We start from the raw sequence: 17,253 nt of genomic DNA, 5'->3' as shown, positions 1-17,253 counted from the left end.
AGCTGTTTCGGGAACCAAGTGATTTGGTCTTCTTGGCAAGTGACGTGTGTTTGTACAAGCTGGACAGAGGGAATTCTGCCATTTCAGTGTTGGGATGAGGCCTCATGTCCCAAATTGGATGTAAAGACAACCTGAGGCGGGCTGGGTAAACCTACAGGGAGGGCACACTGGGCGGTCTTTCCCCTGCTTCTGGAAGGAAAAGTTGGGACCAGCCCTTCACAAGCCTGGTCTTTGTTGCTGTCATCCTTGCTCCCCAGCCAGGCTCTTGGACTCTGGGGTGCTGTCCCTGCCATGGTCATTTGAAACTAGGTACAAAGGGCCTGCAGGTAGCCAGATGCATCTGCTCTGGGCAGTAGTTGGCAGGCCCTCTAAGGAGGTAGAGTTCTATCAATCCATGCAGCTGTGGCCAATCGGGCATTTTGGGTTTTGCCACAACAGATGCTTGTTGCCAGCTTGGGAGAGTAATAAAGATTAGTTTACATATAATTAATTTTGCAACTTCCCACTTTCACTGATCACCTGCAACTGTAAAACACAGGGATCCTCATATATACACAGGATTCCTGCAGAACTTAAAAAACATTGGGTCATTACACGGTTTTGTGAATAGATGGGGAAGAGCCTTTGTTGGTGGTATTTTGATGGAAATTTCTCCTTATCGATTGGACCACAGTTTAGTCTATTACATTTTTCCTAAGGGCAATCATTTACTCTCCTCCTAATTTACTAGGTGGTCTATCTAAAATGCATGTCACCTTCCTGCTTGATAAATTGTTAAGTTCTGGGACCCTTGAGCCAATGTTCTACACAAAGTGAGCTGTGGGCACAGCTATTCCACCACTGATCATTATTAAACTCTTTGTCCACCTGTGGCACAATCTGGTAAGAAAAACCTAAGAGTGTTTACACCTTTTATTCATCTTTCCATAATCTTTGTGGACTGAAATCAGTTATAAACCAAGATACTCATGCTCAGTGTTGATTGTCAAGGCCCGTTCCTACCCTCAGTCACAAGGCTTATGAGGAACCTGCACTTCATACCACTGTGTTTCAAGGTCAGGAATTACAGTCCATTGATGGATCAGAAATAGCACCTATTCCAATTACAAGGAGTAGAGAGATGGGCTTTCTCTGGCACATCAATTCCAGGTTTTCCTTAGTATCAAAACCAGAATGGCATTAATACAGAGCTGATCCTATCCGTTATTATCACAAAGAAAAACTAGATGTTCCGCATCCAAAATCATCAACTTTCTAGTTTTATATATATTACATTTTTAAACTTATGTATATACTTCTCATTATAAAAAGCTAGATGTTCTATGAGTGAGTTACTGAGATTTGCTTATGGATAAAATGGATGTGTGGTTATGAGATTTAAATAATTTTCAGGCTAAAATCATTGAGGCTGTACTGTATCATCCTGTTAGAGCAAACACCAGATTAGTTCTTAAGGAGAATCTGAGTACTAACAGATGGTCCTTTCCTAGCCCAACTCCAAGTGAAGGTGCAGTGGCCTTCTGTCCACCATATGTCCTTGTTAGGCACCTCAGATTTAATAAGAAGTTGTCAATCCCTCCCTAGTTTGCTTGATTATTAAAACATATGGCTCTGGGTTTAACTGGCAACACAGAGGTTCTGTGCTTGATGAACTTATCAGAATGTTTAATCTTGGAAATCACCACTGCTCTTGACTATTGAAAACTTCGGGAAATGAGCATTATCTATGGTAGATTACCTGAGGGATAGCAGTGCATCCATTCTTTTATGACAGTGGTTTTCAAATTTCTTTTTTAACCCTAGAATCCTTCTTCAAACCATGTTTTTCTAGAATTCTAGAGTCACAGAATGGGATATGGGGAAGGGATGGGAAGCTCGAAGTCCCACCACTGATGGGCCTCTCAGAGCACAGCTTGAAAACCATTGCTAGATCCTCTAACACTCATCCACAGACATTGGGGCAAAGAAGCACAGAGTGGCACCCAGTCTGGATTACAGAGCCTCCCTAGAGTGGCTTCACTGAACTGGGCTTTCACCAAACACCATTATATCTCCTTTTGGCAGATGTTGTAAGAAACAGTCCTAGGAAATGACTACAGTATTTACTTCAAGGATATTGTTGAAGATATTGTTTACCTGGTTTTATAACATCTTCTCTGGGAGAACCCCAAGGAGAAAATGTTTCCTGTTTTTTGCACCAGAAATCGTTTAAATTCTTCTGGGCTAATGGTTTGTTTTTCTCTCATGAATGCAGCGATTCATCATTCTCTCTTTGGGCTGGCCACTAGAACTGAAGAAGCAATCCTGCAGACTGCCCTGAGCAAGCCACAGGCTTTCATGGCAGGTGCTCCGTGAACCAATTTCTCTTCCAGCTCCTGCTTATTTTACAAAATGTATTCCTTTTGCCTTCATATTTTTGCTTTGAAGTATTTTTTTGTGTGTTGTTCTATTGCATATTTATTTATTTTTAAATTTTATTTATTTATTTGACAGAGAGATAGAGAGCACAAGTAGGCAAAGCAGCAGGCAGAGGGAGAGGGAGAAGCAGGCTCTCTGCTGAGCAGGGAGCTTGATGTGGGGCTCGATCCCAGGACCCTGGGATCATGATCTGAGCCTAAGGCAGCCGCTTAACCAACTGAGCCACCCAGGCACCCCTCTATTGCGTATTTTAAAGCCACTCTCAATCCTTTAAAAAAATTATGATTTTTAAGTAAGCAAACTCTTTAATGAGAACAACTACTAACTCAAGCCATGTGCAAAGGAAGGAAACCAGAATGATGAGAGTCTAGATCCAGAGAGGACCATGACAAGGAACCTTATAAGCATGTATGGTGTGGAAATAAAAATCTTGAGATGAACACAATAGCCATTTTCAGATTCTCAAAGAGCAAGGAGTAAGTGTATTCTGTATGATTGTAGAGAATGAACTTAGAATATACGATGGTCATTACCAAAGAAGCTGTTGAGTAGTTAGAACTGGAAAAGGAATGGACCTCACAAAATGATGAGTTCCTTGTCTCAAGAAGTGTTCAAGCAGAGCCCAAATGATCCCCTCATTGGGAAGTTACAAAGGTATAGTGGATACCATTTTTTTTTTTTTTTTTTTTTTTACCATGGGGGAGTCTTCTGGTGAGGACCTGCTAGACAAATTCTAAAAGGGCTGTAACATTTAGCGGACACCCTTTGAGTGCTTAGCCAGACTGCACTTCCCCTCCTTTGGAAGAGTCCCTTCCACTTTTACTGAGGAGGGGTGAATGTAGGCAACCATGTGTGTGTCGTGGGACCTTTCCCCACCCCTGTCACAATAGATTGAAGCAGGACCAGACCCCTGACCCAACCTGGAATCTCTCTTGAACTCAAGAACTTGTATGCTGGAGTCAGCAGGAGCTGTAAGGTGATCCAGCACTGGTTTCTGACTCGGAGCTGTGGCAATCCAAAGCCATGCAAAGCCCAAGACTTGGAGGACCAAAACTAAGAGATTTGCGGAAGCAGGTGGCCTGCCGAAGTGCACAGAGAAGGGAGCTGCCTGATGACTTTGACTCATGTGAGAGCCAGATCTATTTCCTTCAGTTCCTTCCTTGTGCCAGATTCCTCATCTCAGAACAACAGCCACCCCTTTACTAAAGCTGGCTTGGGTTTCTGTTCCTTGCATCGCAGAAATCCTTACTAAAATCAAAGAGAATTCCCCAGATGGATTATGAGGCCAGAGTAGAATAGTGGCTCCCAAAGATGGGTGATCATCAGATTGCTCTGAGTAAGCTTCCTAGGGACCAGCCCCTGGAGATTGTGATTTAGTGGCAAAAGGCAGATGGAATGTGTATTTTTATTTTTATTTATTTTTTTGAAGATTTTATTTATTTGTTTGACAGAGAGAGAGAGACAGCAAGAGAGAGAACACAAGCAGGGGGGGTGGGAGAGGGAGAAGCAGGCTTCCCACGGAGCAGGGAGCCCAATGTGGGGCTTGATCCCAGGACCCTGGGATCATGACCTGAGCTGAAGGCAGATGCTTAACAACTGAGCCACCCAGGTGCCCCAGGAATGTGTATTTTTAAACACTGCCCTCCCCCCTAATGATTTTGCTACTTGGCCAGTTTGGAAACCACTGGATAAGGTATCATCTAGGATCCTGGTCCCTTTAAAGTCCCAAACTTTGGTTTAGAATTTGACACAATGCAGCCATCCTTGCGATACTTTTCCTACAGAAAGAAAACTAAAATTTTAAATATAACAACCACAAATTCAGATTTACTATTCAGAGAGAAAGGCCAGGGACCCCTGCAACCATCCAAGGATACACACTCTCCAGATTGAATATTAACAAGTCAATATTGATCAGCACACATGACAAGTACAGGTTCCCAGGGTGCTGGGGCAAGGTATTTAAACATTTAAATCAGTGATCCAGACAATGGAATTCAAAGTATGTTCATTCAGTTTATTGGTGCTGTCCAACAGGGAAGAGCATCTAAGCACATCTTTCTTGGGCACCTCCAGTTTTCGTAAGATGTCAGCCCTCCAGCTTGTGGACGTTAGGACATGTGGCTTTGCCCTCTCGTGGCAACAGACATCTATTTTATTTCATTTCACAATCTGGTAACTTTTTGAAAATTTTTAAGTGCTTAGCTATTTATTCCTGATACATAAGTGAGGGATTCCTAAAGTTTAAGACAGATAGTGTCACCATGTGTAGGGGAAAGCCAGTCTGTATATTACAGTCCTCAGTGAGGCCATCCCCAAACCAGTGAGTTTCATCTCCTCAGGGACAGGGGGATGGCAGAGAAGGGTGGCCTCTAGCCACCTCAACAGATTTGCTGGTTCCACAGACACTGCTCTGCTTTGGGGTCTCTGCCTTCCCCAGTCCTTACCCTGGGATATACCCCATCCCGTCTTTCCTACTGGATAGTTCAATTCCAGTTCTGATCTAACTCTTTTCCAGTTCCAGAGCTCTTCCTTCCCCTCTGTCTTAATTCTGTCACCCAACTTGTCCTCCTCACATTTTGGGTCTTCCTCATGCCAACTCACCAAGCACACACCCTACAAACGAACTCCAACCACACAATTCAAGTCCAATCCCATCCTAGCTGGTTTATCCACCGTCTTTCAACATGGCCATCCCATACCTAAAGTCAGTGCTGCTGAAGACCTATTGTCACCTAGCTCATTCCCATTTTTCTTCCGTACTGCCCCCTGCAGCTTTGCACACAACTGCCCTCCACTGTTTCTCAATAAGGTAGTGACAGGAGAACCCAACACACCGCAGCAAGGAGCACAGAGAATTCCTTCCTATCTTTTGTACCTCCAGTGCTTTTAGTAGTAGTGAACTGAAGTTGCTTTGTATCTTCCACTAGGGGGTACCAACTCATAATTTTTGAAAACAGGAAGTCTGCTGAATACAGTTTTTAATGAAAAATGAAGTCCAGGCACAGTGAATTTTTAAAAACTTTTCTGAACATATGCTGTAATTTTATGAAGCAATTTAATTTGATTCTTTTTAAATAAAAGTTGCCCCATGGGCAGAATAATAGGCAACAATCCTGAGTAGTATAAACTTACGTAAGGGAACGCCAATTAAAAATCCTGGCTCTGTTACGGGAAGATATATAGTCATGAATTAAAAGAAATAAATGCAAAAACTGAATATAGACAGACAAGTGAAGTTATTTTAAAGCTTTTGTTAAACAAAAATATGGCAACTCAGATGTTCTAGGACTCTCCATCCGTGGCGTGGAATTCTATCTTTGGGGTATAAGAGAAGAACTGCAAGACCAAAAACTGGTTCAATGTTAAAGTGTTTGGGGTTCTTTTAAGAGGAAGTATGCCCAGGCATTATAGTGTCATGGTTGAAAATGCAGGATGTTAAGAATTAAGCTGGCCTTCGACTTCCTGATCTACCGTTTACCTCCATGAAAACTTCGTCAGCCTCCATTTCCTTAGCCAAAATCTTAGTTCTGCATCAGCTCAATGGGTTTAGTAACAGTACTTCCCACCTAGGTTTGTGGTGTGAATTAGATGAGATCATGTATATAAAGCACTTAGAGAGTGACTGGCCCACATCAGGTATACTCAATAAAAGCTAACTATTCAATGAATCAGTATAAAGGACACCCCTTGAGATGACCAGGAATAGAAATCTTTGCATTGAAAGAGATATTCACTATCATTTTGGCAAATATATTCATACAGGTAAACAATCAGACCAGGATAGCTAAGCAATCTGACCAAGGTCAGTTATTCCTGAGGAACTAGAATAGAACTTGGACTTCCTTAATGTCAAGCAGCATTCTTTCCCCTATCCTATACTGCTTCTCCTATATCTGGTAACCTCTTAGCATAGATTAAATATATTCTGTGGTTAACAATTGGTTTTGTTGGCAAAGTTTTGGTGAACATAGCAAAGTTCACATTACTATGGCAGTATCAGAGATTCTAGCAGTATGTACCTTTAAAGAGTTTGACTTTTAAGCCCCTTTCCTACTTTTAGAAATTTATAGCTGAAAAGAAAAGGTTATATGCAAAAAGATGTCTACTACCATATTCTTTGGAATACTGAAAAACTGGAAATAATCTAATATCCAACAATTAAAAAAAAGTAGTTAAATATGGTAGACCCATGAATTTTGGGACCATTTAAAAATTTATGAAGACCACAAAGAAATATGGAAAATATGTATTTTATTCCTCATTCCAAAAGGAGGTAACTTAACAAACAGAATGATAATAATTGTATTTTTATATTATTCCACCAATCAGAAGTTAAATAATTATACAGATAAAATCGGGAAGACAAAAGGGGGAAATGAAGTAATTGTGAGATTATTGTGATTGAGAATGCCTTTTTCTTTCGCTTTGAGTTCTCTTCATAATAAAGAGAGGCAATAAAGAATTGTTTAGAATGAGCTCATTTCTTCACTTTATTGGTACTGAGAACTGAGAACTGAGTTTACATGATCCAAGTGTCCTTTAATGCCCCATGACAACATGTATAATCAAATGAAAGACACAGGGTCAGAACCCTCGTTATACAGTGAATTCTGAGGGACACAAGGATATGTATCAGTCCTTGACCTCTCAGAACTTACAAGCTGGTGGAGGAAACAGGACATATACCTGGATCTCATTACTGCTCCACCTCCAAAATCTTTAACGTCCCAATACCAGCACTTTTTCCCTCCCAGCTTTCATGCCACCTGCTCATGAACATCATTAGGACTCCCAGTCTCTGCTCTCTGTTTTCTTTTGATCCATCGGTGTGGTTTCATTTTCTTTGCCATTTCAGCTTACATACTAAGGTGTAACACTTTAGCCACCCCTGCCCCAAGAACAGCACTAGCTTGAACCTTTACCTTTCACCTGCCCTGAAAGCCCCCATCCACTGGGCATGTTCAATCATTTGCCATGTCAGTCTGGATGGCGGGACTTCCCTAGACCAAGCCACTCGACATGCCTTCATGTGTTCCTGGGCAGTTCCCTCTCCTCCTCCTCCTCTCACTCTTTCCTTCGGAGATGACCCTGCATTTTAGTGCGCAGAGGAAATTATTAAATGAAAACTTCCTTCTCTTGAGCTGAGCCCACAGCCCAGCTGCATTCTGCATCCATCTTTACTCCATGTCGTCCAATTTCTGAGGTGAGGTGACCCTGCACCTGTTCTCTGGAACCCCTGCCTGTTCCTGCCTTTGTCCCATCCAGGACTACCCATCTGTATCCTTGCCTGAACGATTATCTTTTTCCCTCAGAATAAACACTAGTCTGTCCTCTATAAAGAAGCCTTTCCTTTGAAATACATACTCTTCAAAATGACTACCACTTGCCTTTCTCCTTCCTCCCCATCACCACCCACATTTCTAAAGAGTTGTTTTACCTTGGCTGTCTCCACTTCCACTTTCCCTCACCTGATAGAGCCTGACTCCTCCCACCCCAATACCCCAACTGCTCCCACAGAAGTCAAATGCCATGACTCCTTTTCATTTCTTATCTCACTTGAACTCTCAGCTGCGTTTCACCCTGTTTACCATTCCCTGTCTTGAAATATTCTCTTCTCTTGACTTTTGGGATGCTCTGGTGTTACCTTAATTAGCACAATGAATAAACTGTGGCCTTTCATCCAGGGAAGACAGAGCTGGAAAGGCTCTCAGCTCAACAGGGGGGCTCACACTTTTAGGGGAGTGGTGGTGTTAGACTTAAGATCTGCTAGATTAAGTTTTGAGGACTGAATTTCTTCCTAGAGACTAGTTTTGTGTCCTCTCTGTCAGGCTGACTGATGATTTTATGAGAGAAGTGTAGATGGAACTCAACCATAATGATACAGAGAACTGTTTGTTCTTTTATCTTATTGAAGAAAAGGTGTAGTGGAGACTGGATCAGACTATAAGAACTTGTTGGCAATGTTGGAATTTCCTTTCTTGGGGTACAATTAGACATGAGGAAAGTGGAATTCAAGTCATCTGGCTCTCCCTCAGTGACCTCGAACAGCTAAAGCCTCCAACCTGCATTCATTCTATTCAATAATATAATGAATTTTTCATTATTAAAATAATATTACTTTTTAATTTTTAATATCATTCTTGTAAAGTGCAATTTGGTACTTGACTATATGCTGTCTATTGGCTATTTTGATTCTTTCTTACTTCGAAGTAATATATATCCCCTATCAGACTGCAAATGCTTTGAGGTCAAGGGTCCATTTTAGTCTAATTCTCTTCTGTCTTCTACAGTACTTACCATAGGGGTGAACACTTGGGAGATGATTTTAAAAATTCCTGTTTAATTTTGCAAGAATTTTAACTTTCCAAATTTCAATGGGTTTTGAACAACTCCTGAATGCAATCTATTATTCTAGGTGCAAGGTGTAATACAGAAAATATTTAAGTTATTTGCATTTTATGAGCTGGAGGAGAGGCAGGAACCCCTAAATACCTAGGGAGAATTTAGCACAAAGCTGAAATGGCCTGATACCCCCCTGTGTATATGCTACATAAAAGCCAGAGCTAATTTGGGTTCTCTTTAAAATAAGTCCTATAAATCCTTGTAGTTCACCTCCCTAGGCAAAACATTACCAAAATCCTTGACTGTGGATAGCAGGTAGGTCTTTGAGGACCTTGGATTAGGCCTTTCTCCACTCAGGCAAAGAATCTGAAAAGAAAAGGAAATCACAGGTAGTCCAGTGCATTTTTACCCTTGTGTGGTTTTTCCAGCAGCTAGAGAGATATTTAAAGGCTCTGAACCTCACGTAGTCTTTGATTCTCTTTTTTAAAGACTCACTTTATTTTTATAGAACTTTCTACTTTTCTTAGCTTTGCACCCAGATTAGTGCACCTGGCGGGAAAATCATTCTTCTTTTAAAAAATATGCTAGAATTTGAATGCAGGCCTTGAATGAATAACAGATTTGCCATAGTGTAATCTCTCGGCATTACAATTTCTGGTTAGAAGTTGTCTGAAAGAGGGTCCATAAGTTAACCTACAAAGACAAGAGGGTCTAGAGTCACTCCCCCACCGCCAGATAAAAGAGGATTAATAACCTGAAATCTTCAAGTCTCCAGGAGCCACGGTATAATCTCTCAGCGAACTTTGTGCTGGAGGTTGCAGCTCCTCCGATCTCAGGAAAGTCTGGCCCAGGCACTCTACTCACTTGGAAGGCGGAAGCGAAGGTGGTACCTGAGCAAGGCACGGGCCGCTCAGAGGCAGCCTGAGGCCGCCACTCACCTCGGGGAGGAGGAGCGGGCTGCCGGACCCACCCAGGTGGGGAGGAAACGCGAGCCCTGCGCCGGCCAGGTGAGGAAACCAACGCCCGCCCCGCTCACCTCCGAGGAGGCGGGGCGCCGCTGCCGATTACCAGCAGGGGCGGAGCCGGCCCGGCTCACCTGGGCAGAGGCGGAACTGAGGGGGTCAGGTCACCGCACGGAGAACACTAAGATTCACCTGTGCGGGGGGCCGGAGGCGGGGCCAGCCCCCAAACTCACCTGAGCCGGCGGAAAGCTGAGCCGGGAGCAGCCCCCGGCTGGCCGCTTGTGAGTGCCACTCCGCCCGTCCCCCGTCCGACCCGGCGCGGCCGCCATGACCTGGAGCGCCACGGCCCGGGGCGCCCACCAGCCCGACAACACGGCGTTCACGCAGCAGCGCCTTCCCGCCTGGCAGCCGCTGCTGTCGGCCAGCATCGCGCTGCCGCTCTTCTTCTGCGCCGGCCTGGCCTTCATCGGCCTGGGCCTGGGCCTCTTCTACTCCTCCAACGGCATCAGGGAGCTCGAGTACGACTACACGGGCAACCCGGGCACCGGCAACTGCTCGGCGTGCGCCCTGGCCGACCAGGACCGCGCGCCGCCGCTCCGCTGCTCGTGCTCCTGGTACTTCTCGCTGCCGGAGCTCTTCCCGGGCCCCGTGTACCTCTACTACGAGCTGACCAACTTCTACCAGAACAACCGGCGCTACAGCGTGTCCCGCGACGACACGCAGCTGAGCGGGCTGCCGAGCGCGCTGCGCCACCCGGCCAACGAGTGCGCCCCCTACCAGCGCCGCGCCTCCGGCCTGCCCATCGCGCCCTGCGGCGCCATCGCCAACAGTCTCTTCAACGACTCCTTTTCGCTGTGGCACCAGCGCCAGCCCGGAGGGCCGTACGTCCAGGTGCCGCTCGACCGCACCGGCATCGCCTGGTGGACCGACTGCCACGTCAAGTTCCGCAACCCGCCGCTGGTGAACGGCAGCCTGGCGCTGGCCTTCCAAGGCACCGCGCCGCCGCCCAACTGGCGCCGGCCGGTCTACGAGCTGAGCCCCGACCCGAACAACACCGGCTTCATCAACCAGGACTTCGTGGTGTGGATGCGCACGGCGGCGCTGCCCACGTTCCGCAAGCTGTACGCGCGCATCCGCCAGGGCAACTACTCGAGCGGCCTGCCGCGCGGCGCCTACCTCGTCAACATCACCTACAACTACCCGGTGCGCGCCTTCGGCGGCCACAAGCTCATCGTCTTCAGCAACATCTCGTGGATGGGCGGCAAGAACCCCTTCCTAGGCATCGCCTACCTGGTCGTCGGCTCGCTCTGCATCCTCATGGGCTTTGTCATGCTGGGCGTCTACATTCGCTACCAGGACCAGAACGACGAGGACGAGGACGAGGAGTGATTCCTGCTTTCAAAGTAGCCTTCCGGCTATTTGCCAGAACTCGCCTGCAAGCTTCTTAGGCTTCTGCCCATCAATTCCAATTCCAGTTCCAGCCTTGCCTCACTTTTCCTCCTGTTGTGATGCCTGGACCAGACGGAAGAATTACACTCAACTGGGGGCTACCAGAGTCTTGCTGGGGTGTTTGGACTGCAGAATGAGACATCCTTGTACATTCTCCCCATCTTCACGATTTACCGAGTTGACATGTTAGGTTCTTAAAGTCCGCGGCATTTGAGTGTGGAAGAGACAGTGGAGATTCCTGTTCAACTTCTATCTGATGAAGACTGAGACCTAGGGACGTTAAATAACTCATTCAAGGTCACGCAGCTATTCATTGGCTCCTGACTGTGACTCTAACTTTTATCACAACACCCTGACTTTCTTTGGGGGGCAGGGGAGGGGGTGTTGAGGGAGAGAGTGAAGCCCACAAATAACTTGCAGAGGTGTAGAGGGGTGGGAGAGAGTATACTTGTTAAAAAATGTGGGCAGATTGGAGACACCAGACACATTTCTGACACACTAAGGCTGGAGTGAGACCCCGGAAGCTGTGTTTTAACAAGCCTGTCTGGAGATTTCCTCCTGTATTCCCTCAGATTCGGGAATCACCGTCCTGAACCAGGGAGCAAGTAGAACACTGTATGTTCCCCTGTTTCCTCATGTGTCTGAGGTTGGGCCTGAAGCAGTGACCTGCATCCAGCTTTTCAGGTAGTCATTTGTTCCCAGGGTCAGTGACACAGTCATAATATTGCAAGTCTTGGCCAGCATCCTGCCTTCAACATAGAAAGCTCTCCATAATTTGTGGAATGAGTGGGGGGAAAAACTTGCTCTCTAGAAATCTGGCATACTGATTTGCAGAACAGGGTTTGTATCAACGTACTTAGTATTGGAGGGTTAAAGTGAAAAAAAAAACAAAAAACAGTTTGCCAAGTACTGTATAGAAACTTGAAAATGCCAGGTCACTTTGCACAGCTTGGAGTGAGTGTTTTATCTTCAGAATCAGATAGATGGAAGGGGTCTTAGAGGGGAAAATGATTTCCCTGAAGTCATATCTGTGTCTCCTGACTCCTGACTCAGCCCTCTTTGTCATCTAAATTATTTTTTATGCTTAGAGAAAAAAGTTTTCCTTCATGCATACATTTTTCCCTGGAGTCTAAGAGAAAACTTTTTAATCTATGTTCTCAAATGAAGCATGCTTATTTCTAGTAATTGTTTGAAATGAATGCTAAGGAACATAGTCATATATGTTATCTAGAATCTTAAGAATTATTTGAAAACTTCAAGATAATCTTAAAGTCTGACTACTCTAAAATTACCCTACCGTATATAAAGTTATTCTAAGCAATAGATTTTTTTGGTAGTTTCAGAGGTAGAATTTGGTGATTCATCAGTTGCATATAACACCCAGTGCTCATTCCATCAAGTGCCCTCCTTAATGCCCATCACCCAATTACCCCATCCCTCACCCCTCCCCTCCAGCAACCCTCAGTTTGTTTCCTAGAGTTCAACATCTCTTATAGTTTGCCTCCCTCTCAGTTTTCATCTTATTTTATTTTTCCTTCCCTTCCCCTATGTTCATCTGTTATGTTTCTTAAATTCCACATATGAATGAAATCATATGGTATTTGTCTTTCTCTGACTGACTTATTCCTAAGCAATAGATTTTTTTTAAAATATCACCTTCTTTTTATGGCAAAATAAAAACAAAAAAATCCTTAGTGATATCATCTTAACCAGTTTATTTCCTGAAAGTAAACAATTATTTGGTATTCCGTCCGAATCACCCAGTACCTGCTCTCTTTTATAGCTGCTTTCCAGTTACTACTGTTTTTGCTCATGCCTGTAAGGTAGTACAAGACTTTGACATATTTTTTTTAGTAGCCAAAGAATATTGAATTGTATTGAATAATTTACATTAATGTTATACTCTATTCTAGTTCTTTGAAAATTAATAATTGATGGACAGCATGCATGTTCACTGCCATCTGTCTCCAACCTTCTGGAGTAGTTGTGAGTTAATATTTCTGCCCCACTATTTTACAGAAACCAAAAAATATTTTGGTCATTCTAGTGTGTTGGCTTCCCAGTTCCTGAGTGTGACACAATTTTGTCAGATTGCATGTTGTGATTTTAGGCTATGAAAATCTGATTATATGTATATAGGATCATTTTTATTTATTATGAATGTTTGGTCAAGCAGCTCACTAGCCTAGCTTTCTTTATGTTGGATAAGAGAATTTACTACTTTTTTATTGTGTGGCTGGGAGCAACCATGTATTTTGCTATCATTTTTACAATATTTGGTCCATTGCTATAAAATTTTTAATGAGACTACAAAATTTAAGGTATTCTGATTAAATCAATGAATGTGGTTCCAGGCCCTATTCTCTGGGCTTTTGAAAGAGAATAAAGGTTATATTTGTCTTACCTTTGTTATCATGTTTGCTTAATTCTCTTGAACTATGATCTTAAAGGCACAAATGGTACCAACCACTTTGTTCATTTGTTATTAGCAGGTTTTTATTGCAGCAAGAAAATCATCTTTCAAAATAAGGCTCAGAGTGAACTCAGTCTTTTCAGTGTTAACTTTCCTAAAACAGAATTTGAACTTACATGGTCAACGTAATATGAATTAGATGATCTTCAACTATTACTTGAATTTGGTAAAATGTGGTCAATTTAATAAATAGTATGAAAATTTATTAAAGAATATGATTATAGCAGTCTTCTCCATTTCTGCATTTTACTCAAATTCTAAATTGCAATTATTTGTTGGGTTTTTTGAACTACAAAGCCTCAAAAACTTTACAAACAAAAATATAAAGCATTTTCCTGTGATGATCCCTGTGCTGTAGCATTTTGTTTGATATCTCAGGATTCCAGCTGGGCTTAAATTTTCATGTTGCCTAGTAAATGCCCCTAGCTAGAGCTGTGTCTTCTGGAATGAGACAGAAAAGATTGAACCTCAACAACTGGACTGGAAATGTGCTTTGATCTACCTTGTAAACTAAACCACAAACAAAAGAGAAACAAATGTGGTCAGTGGGAAACTCCCAAAACAATAACATAACAAGAAAAGACTCCAGGTATCTCCAGGATCAAATCAACTAAACAAACAATTTACTAACTATGCAATCATTAAAAATCAGAGACAGAATAATAGTCTGGGATTTCTGTTAGTAACAAACACATCTTCGCAATGTACAACCACAACCCTTTCTGCCTCACTTTAAATCCGGTCCTCTCTTCTTGTCATTGAAGATCTCAACAACCTTGAGCAAGTTCTCAAAGTAAGTTATTGGTAGAGCTGCAATGTAATCAATTCCTTATATTCCTTATATGCTCTTGGATATAAGTGATCACTGACTATAATAATAGTAAATTCCCTCTTTATTTTCTCAGGCACTTTTTTTTTTTTTTTTTGCATCCCAGATTTTTTTCTTCTGTAGCTAAAACATAGCTGACTGATTTTTAGATGACAAAGTAAAAACCTTCAACTTTTTTCCCCCAGTGGAATTTCTCTTAATTCCTCTCCAACAAAAACAGTAGTTTTTAAAATGTCATTAAGAAGGCCTTAATGAATCTCACTACCTTCCCGAAGAGATCTTACATGAGAGCAGCACTTTGTATAAAGAATTTGCAAAACCTGGGACGCCTGGGTGGCTCAGTCGGTTAAGCATCTGCCTTCAGCTCAGGTCATGATCCCAGGGTCCTGGGATAGAGCCCCACATCGGGCTCCTTGCTCAGAGGGGAGCCTGCTTCTCCCTCTCCCTCTGCCTGCCATTCCCCCTGCTTGTGTGCTCTCTCTCTCACTGTCAAATAAATAAATACAATCTTAAAAAAGAGACAGAGAGAGATTTAAAAAAAAGAATTTGCAAAACTTGCTAACAGCATTGACTCTATGTATACAGCCATCCCACAAATTGCCCTGATAAGACTAACAACATGTAATCGGGAAAAAACCGCTTCCCCACTGGTTTGCCACCTGGCACTATGATTCCCACCATGTAGATGAAGTCAGTGCAGCAGGCTGCATTCCTTATAGCGTGTACTTGGCCAAGCAGCTCATCATAGACAGAGAAAAATCTTGGAGGTGATGAAACCCAGCAGAGACTATTGGCGGACGCAGAGACAGGAGAGGGGGAATAAGAGGGAAAGATGAGGTTTAGAGCCTGAGACATTTTTCTGAGCCAGCAAGGTGTCCAGAAGTTAGGGAGGGGGCTGGCAGCAAAGGGAGCCCATCACAGAGGGCAGAGCTTACCAGCGGGCTCATGGGCCACAAGGCTTTTGAGAAATTCAGTAAGCAGTGGCTCACCTCCTTCTGAACCCCTCAGCTTGTCTTTTTGATCAGTTTGAGTGTGATTTATCTTTTTCCTTAGAAGCAAAAGGTATTACTGTCAAGAACATTTGTTAATAGCCTTGCCCTCCACGTTGAGCTTTTAACTAACTTCCCATTAGAGTGGCTGCAACTTTACATTACTGATGAAAACTGTAAATGATGTGTCATTAATAATGATACTTTGTTCTTCTAAAAGGCCTTTGTTCTGAAAGTCCAAGGTGCTTAACACTATGTGGTCTCATTAATCTTACCCACCAAAATGCATGAGCTTTTAGAAAGTCATCAAGACTGATGAGGAGGAAATATATTCCTTTCTCATATTCCTTTCTATTTTGCTCTTTTTTTTTTTCAGAACTTTCTAAAAGTAAGTAGTATTCTAAAACAAAAGCATAAGTTCTGGATGTGGCAGTGATAGTCATTTAAATGGGCCACTTGAGTGTTTTCCAAGGAAGACTTAATTCTTGTTATGATTTTAATAGGTAAAAGACAGTTCCCGTTTGTTTTAAAGAATCCAAAATGGGAGAAGCAACACTTCCTATTCATCATGATCGAATGTAAAATACTTTTTATTCTTTTCCCAAAAGGCTTTAGACTTATGTTACATTAACATAATTTGCAAATAATTGAATTATGCTATTTCTCAAATTTTACTTAAAGGGGCAAATTAGCTCATACGTTCACTTCCACAAATCTTTAAAACAATATTGAACATCACATAGATAGATGGCATCGAACCCTGCCTTTTATCCAAGCTCAAATTTCCAAGGGCCTATGGGACACACCTAAATGTCTTATAGGGAGCATAAGCTCCTCGTGGTCAGCGCTAACTCACTGGCCTCTTCTCCAAGCCCACTCTTCCAAAAACAGTCCTGGTTGCTGAAAATGACTCTTCTCTCTTTCTCTCAATCACCCAAACCAAAACTCTGAACTGCTTCCTTGACTCCTCCCTGTTTTCTTTTACATCCAAATAGTTACCAGATCCTGTTGCTTCTATATCCCAAATGCACTTTCAATCAGGTCTCTGTCACTGCTCTGGCCCAAGTCTTTGTTATTTCTCATCTGGAAGTTGGAGGAGCCTGCTAATTGGGCTCCAGTTTATTCTCCACATCTCAGCCACAACGAGCTAGCCAAAACATAAATCTCATCCCGTTCCCCTCAGCTTAAAAACCTCTCATGTCCATGCACAGCCTCCGGGGGTGGGGGGGAGTCTCAATTCTTTAGCATGGTCTACAGGGCCTTCATGGTTGGCCTCATTCTAAATCTTTATCCCTTTTTCCTCAAGGCCCCACCAAATTCCAGGCATATTGAATGATTCTAAGAGTCCTAAACCCAACATCCCCTCATGTCTTTGCCCATGCCAGTCTTGCTTGTCTACCTGACCACCTAAATCTCTCCACTTGTCCTCAACACTATGCTGTGTCCTCTGTCCTCTGTGAAGTCCTCTGCAAGTCCTCCATGCCTCCTCTACTCCCTGCCTCCAGCCTACTCTTCCCTTTGTCCTTATTCATCTCTCAGAGCACTTATGGTGTTGCCTAGAAAGTGCTTATTTGCTTATCTATCTCCATATCCAGACTGTTAGTTCTTGGCTGGCTGAGACTTTTTTTTCTCACTTATCTTTATTATTGCCAGTGCCAAGTTGAGTGACCAGCACATGGTGGGTCTTCAAATATTTGTTGAATGATGATGAGGAAACCAATGATTCCATTACTTTACTGCCACTGAACATATAATCTTCTCCAATCTAGTTGAGGAATATTCCTCAAA

General features: G+C 43.2%; 1 protein-coding gene and 1 non-coding gene across 2 annotated transcripts; one reads left to right on the top strand and one right to left on the bottom strand.

The window, feature by feature from the left end:
- Window positions 1–3,115: 3,115 nt before the first annotated feature.
- Window positions 3,116–3,171, bottom strand: LOC118548564 (U7 small nuclear RNA). Its single transcript, XR_004923646.1, has one exon. It is a non-coding gene; the product is annotated as a U7 small nuclear RNA (small nuclear RNA).
- Window positions 3,172–9,661: 6,490 nt separating this feature from the next.
- On the top strand, window positions 9,662–11,242 carry TMEM30B (transmembrane protein 30B). The gene has a single exon (XM_036112443.2). It carries the CDS (start codon window positions 10,053–10,055, stop codon window positions 11,112–11,114), a length of 1,062 nt encoding a protein of 353 aa, XP_035968336.1. The 5' UTR covers window positions 9,662–10,052; the 3' UTR covers window positions 11,115–11,242.
- Window positions 11,243–17,253: the final 6,011 nt, after the last annotated feature.

This window comes from Halichoerus grypus, chromosome 8 (genome assembly GCF_964656455.1).
Source record: "Halichoerus grypus chromosome 8, mHalGry1.hap1.1, whole genome shotgun sequence".
In the NCBI taxonomy this organism is placed as follows: Eukaryota; Metazoa; Chordata; class Mammalia; order Carnivora; family Phocidae; genus Halichoerus; species Halichoerus grypus.
The sequence above is the reverse complement of the archived record's forward strand: the minus strand, read 5'-3'. Positions and strand labels throughout refer to the sequence as shown.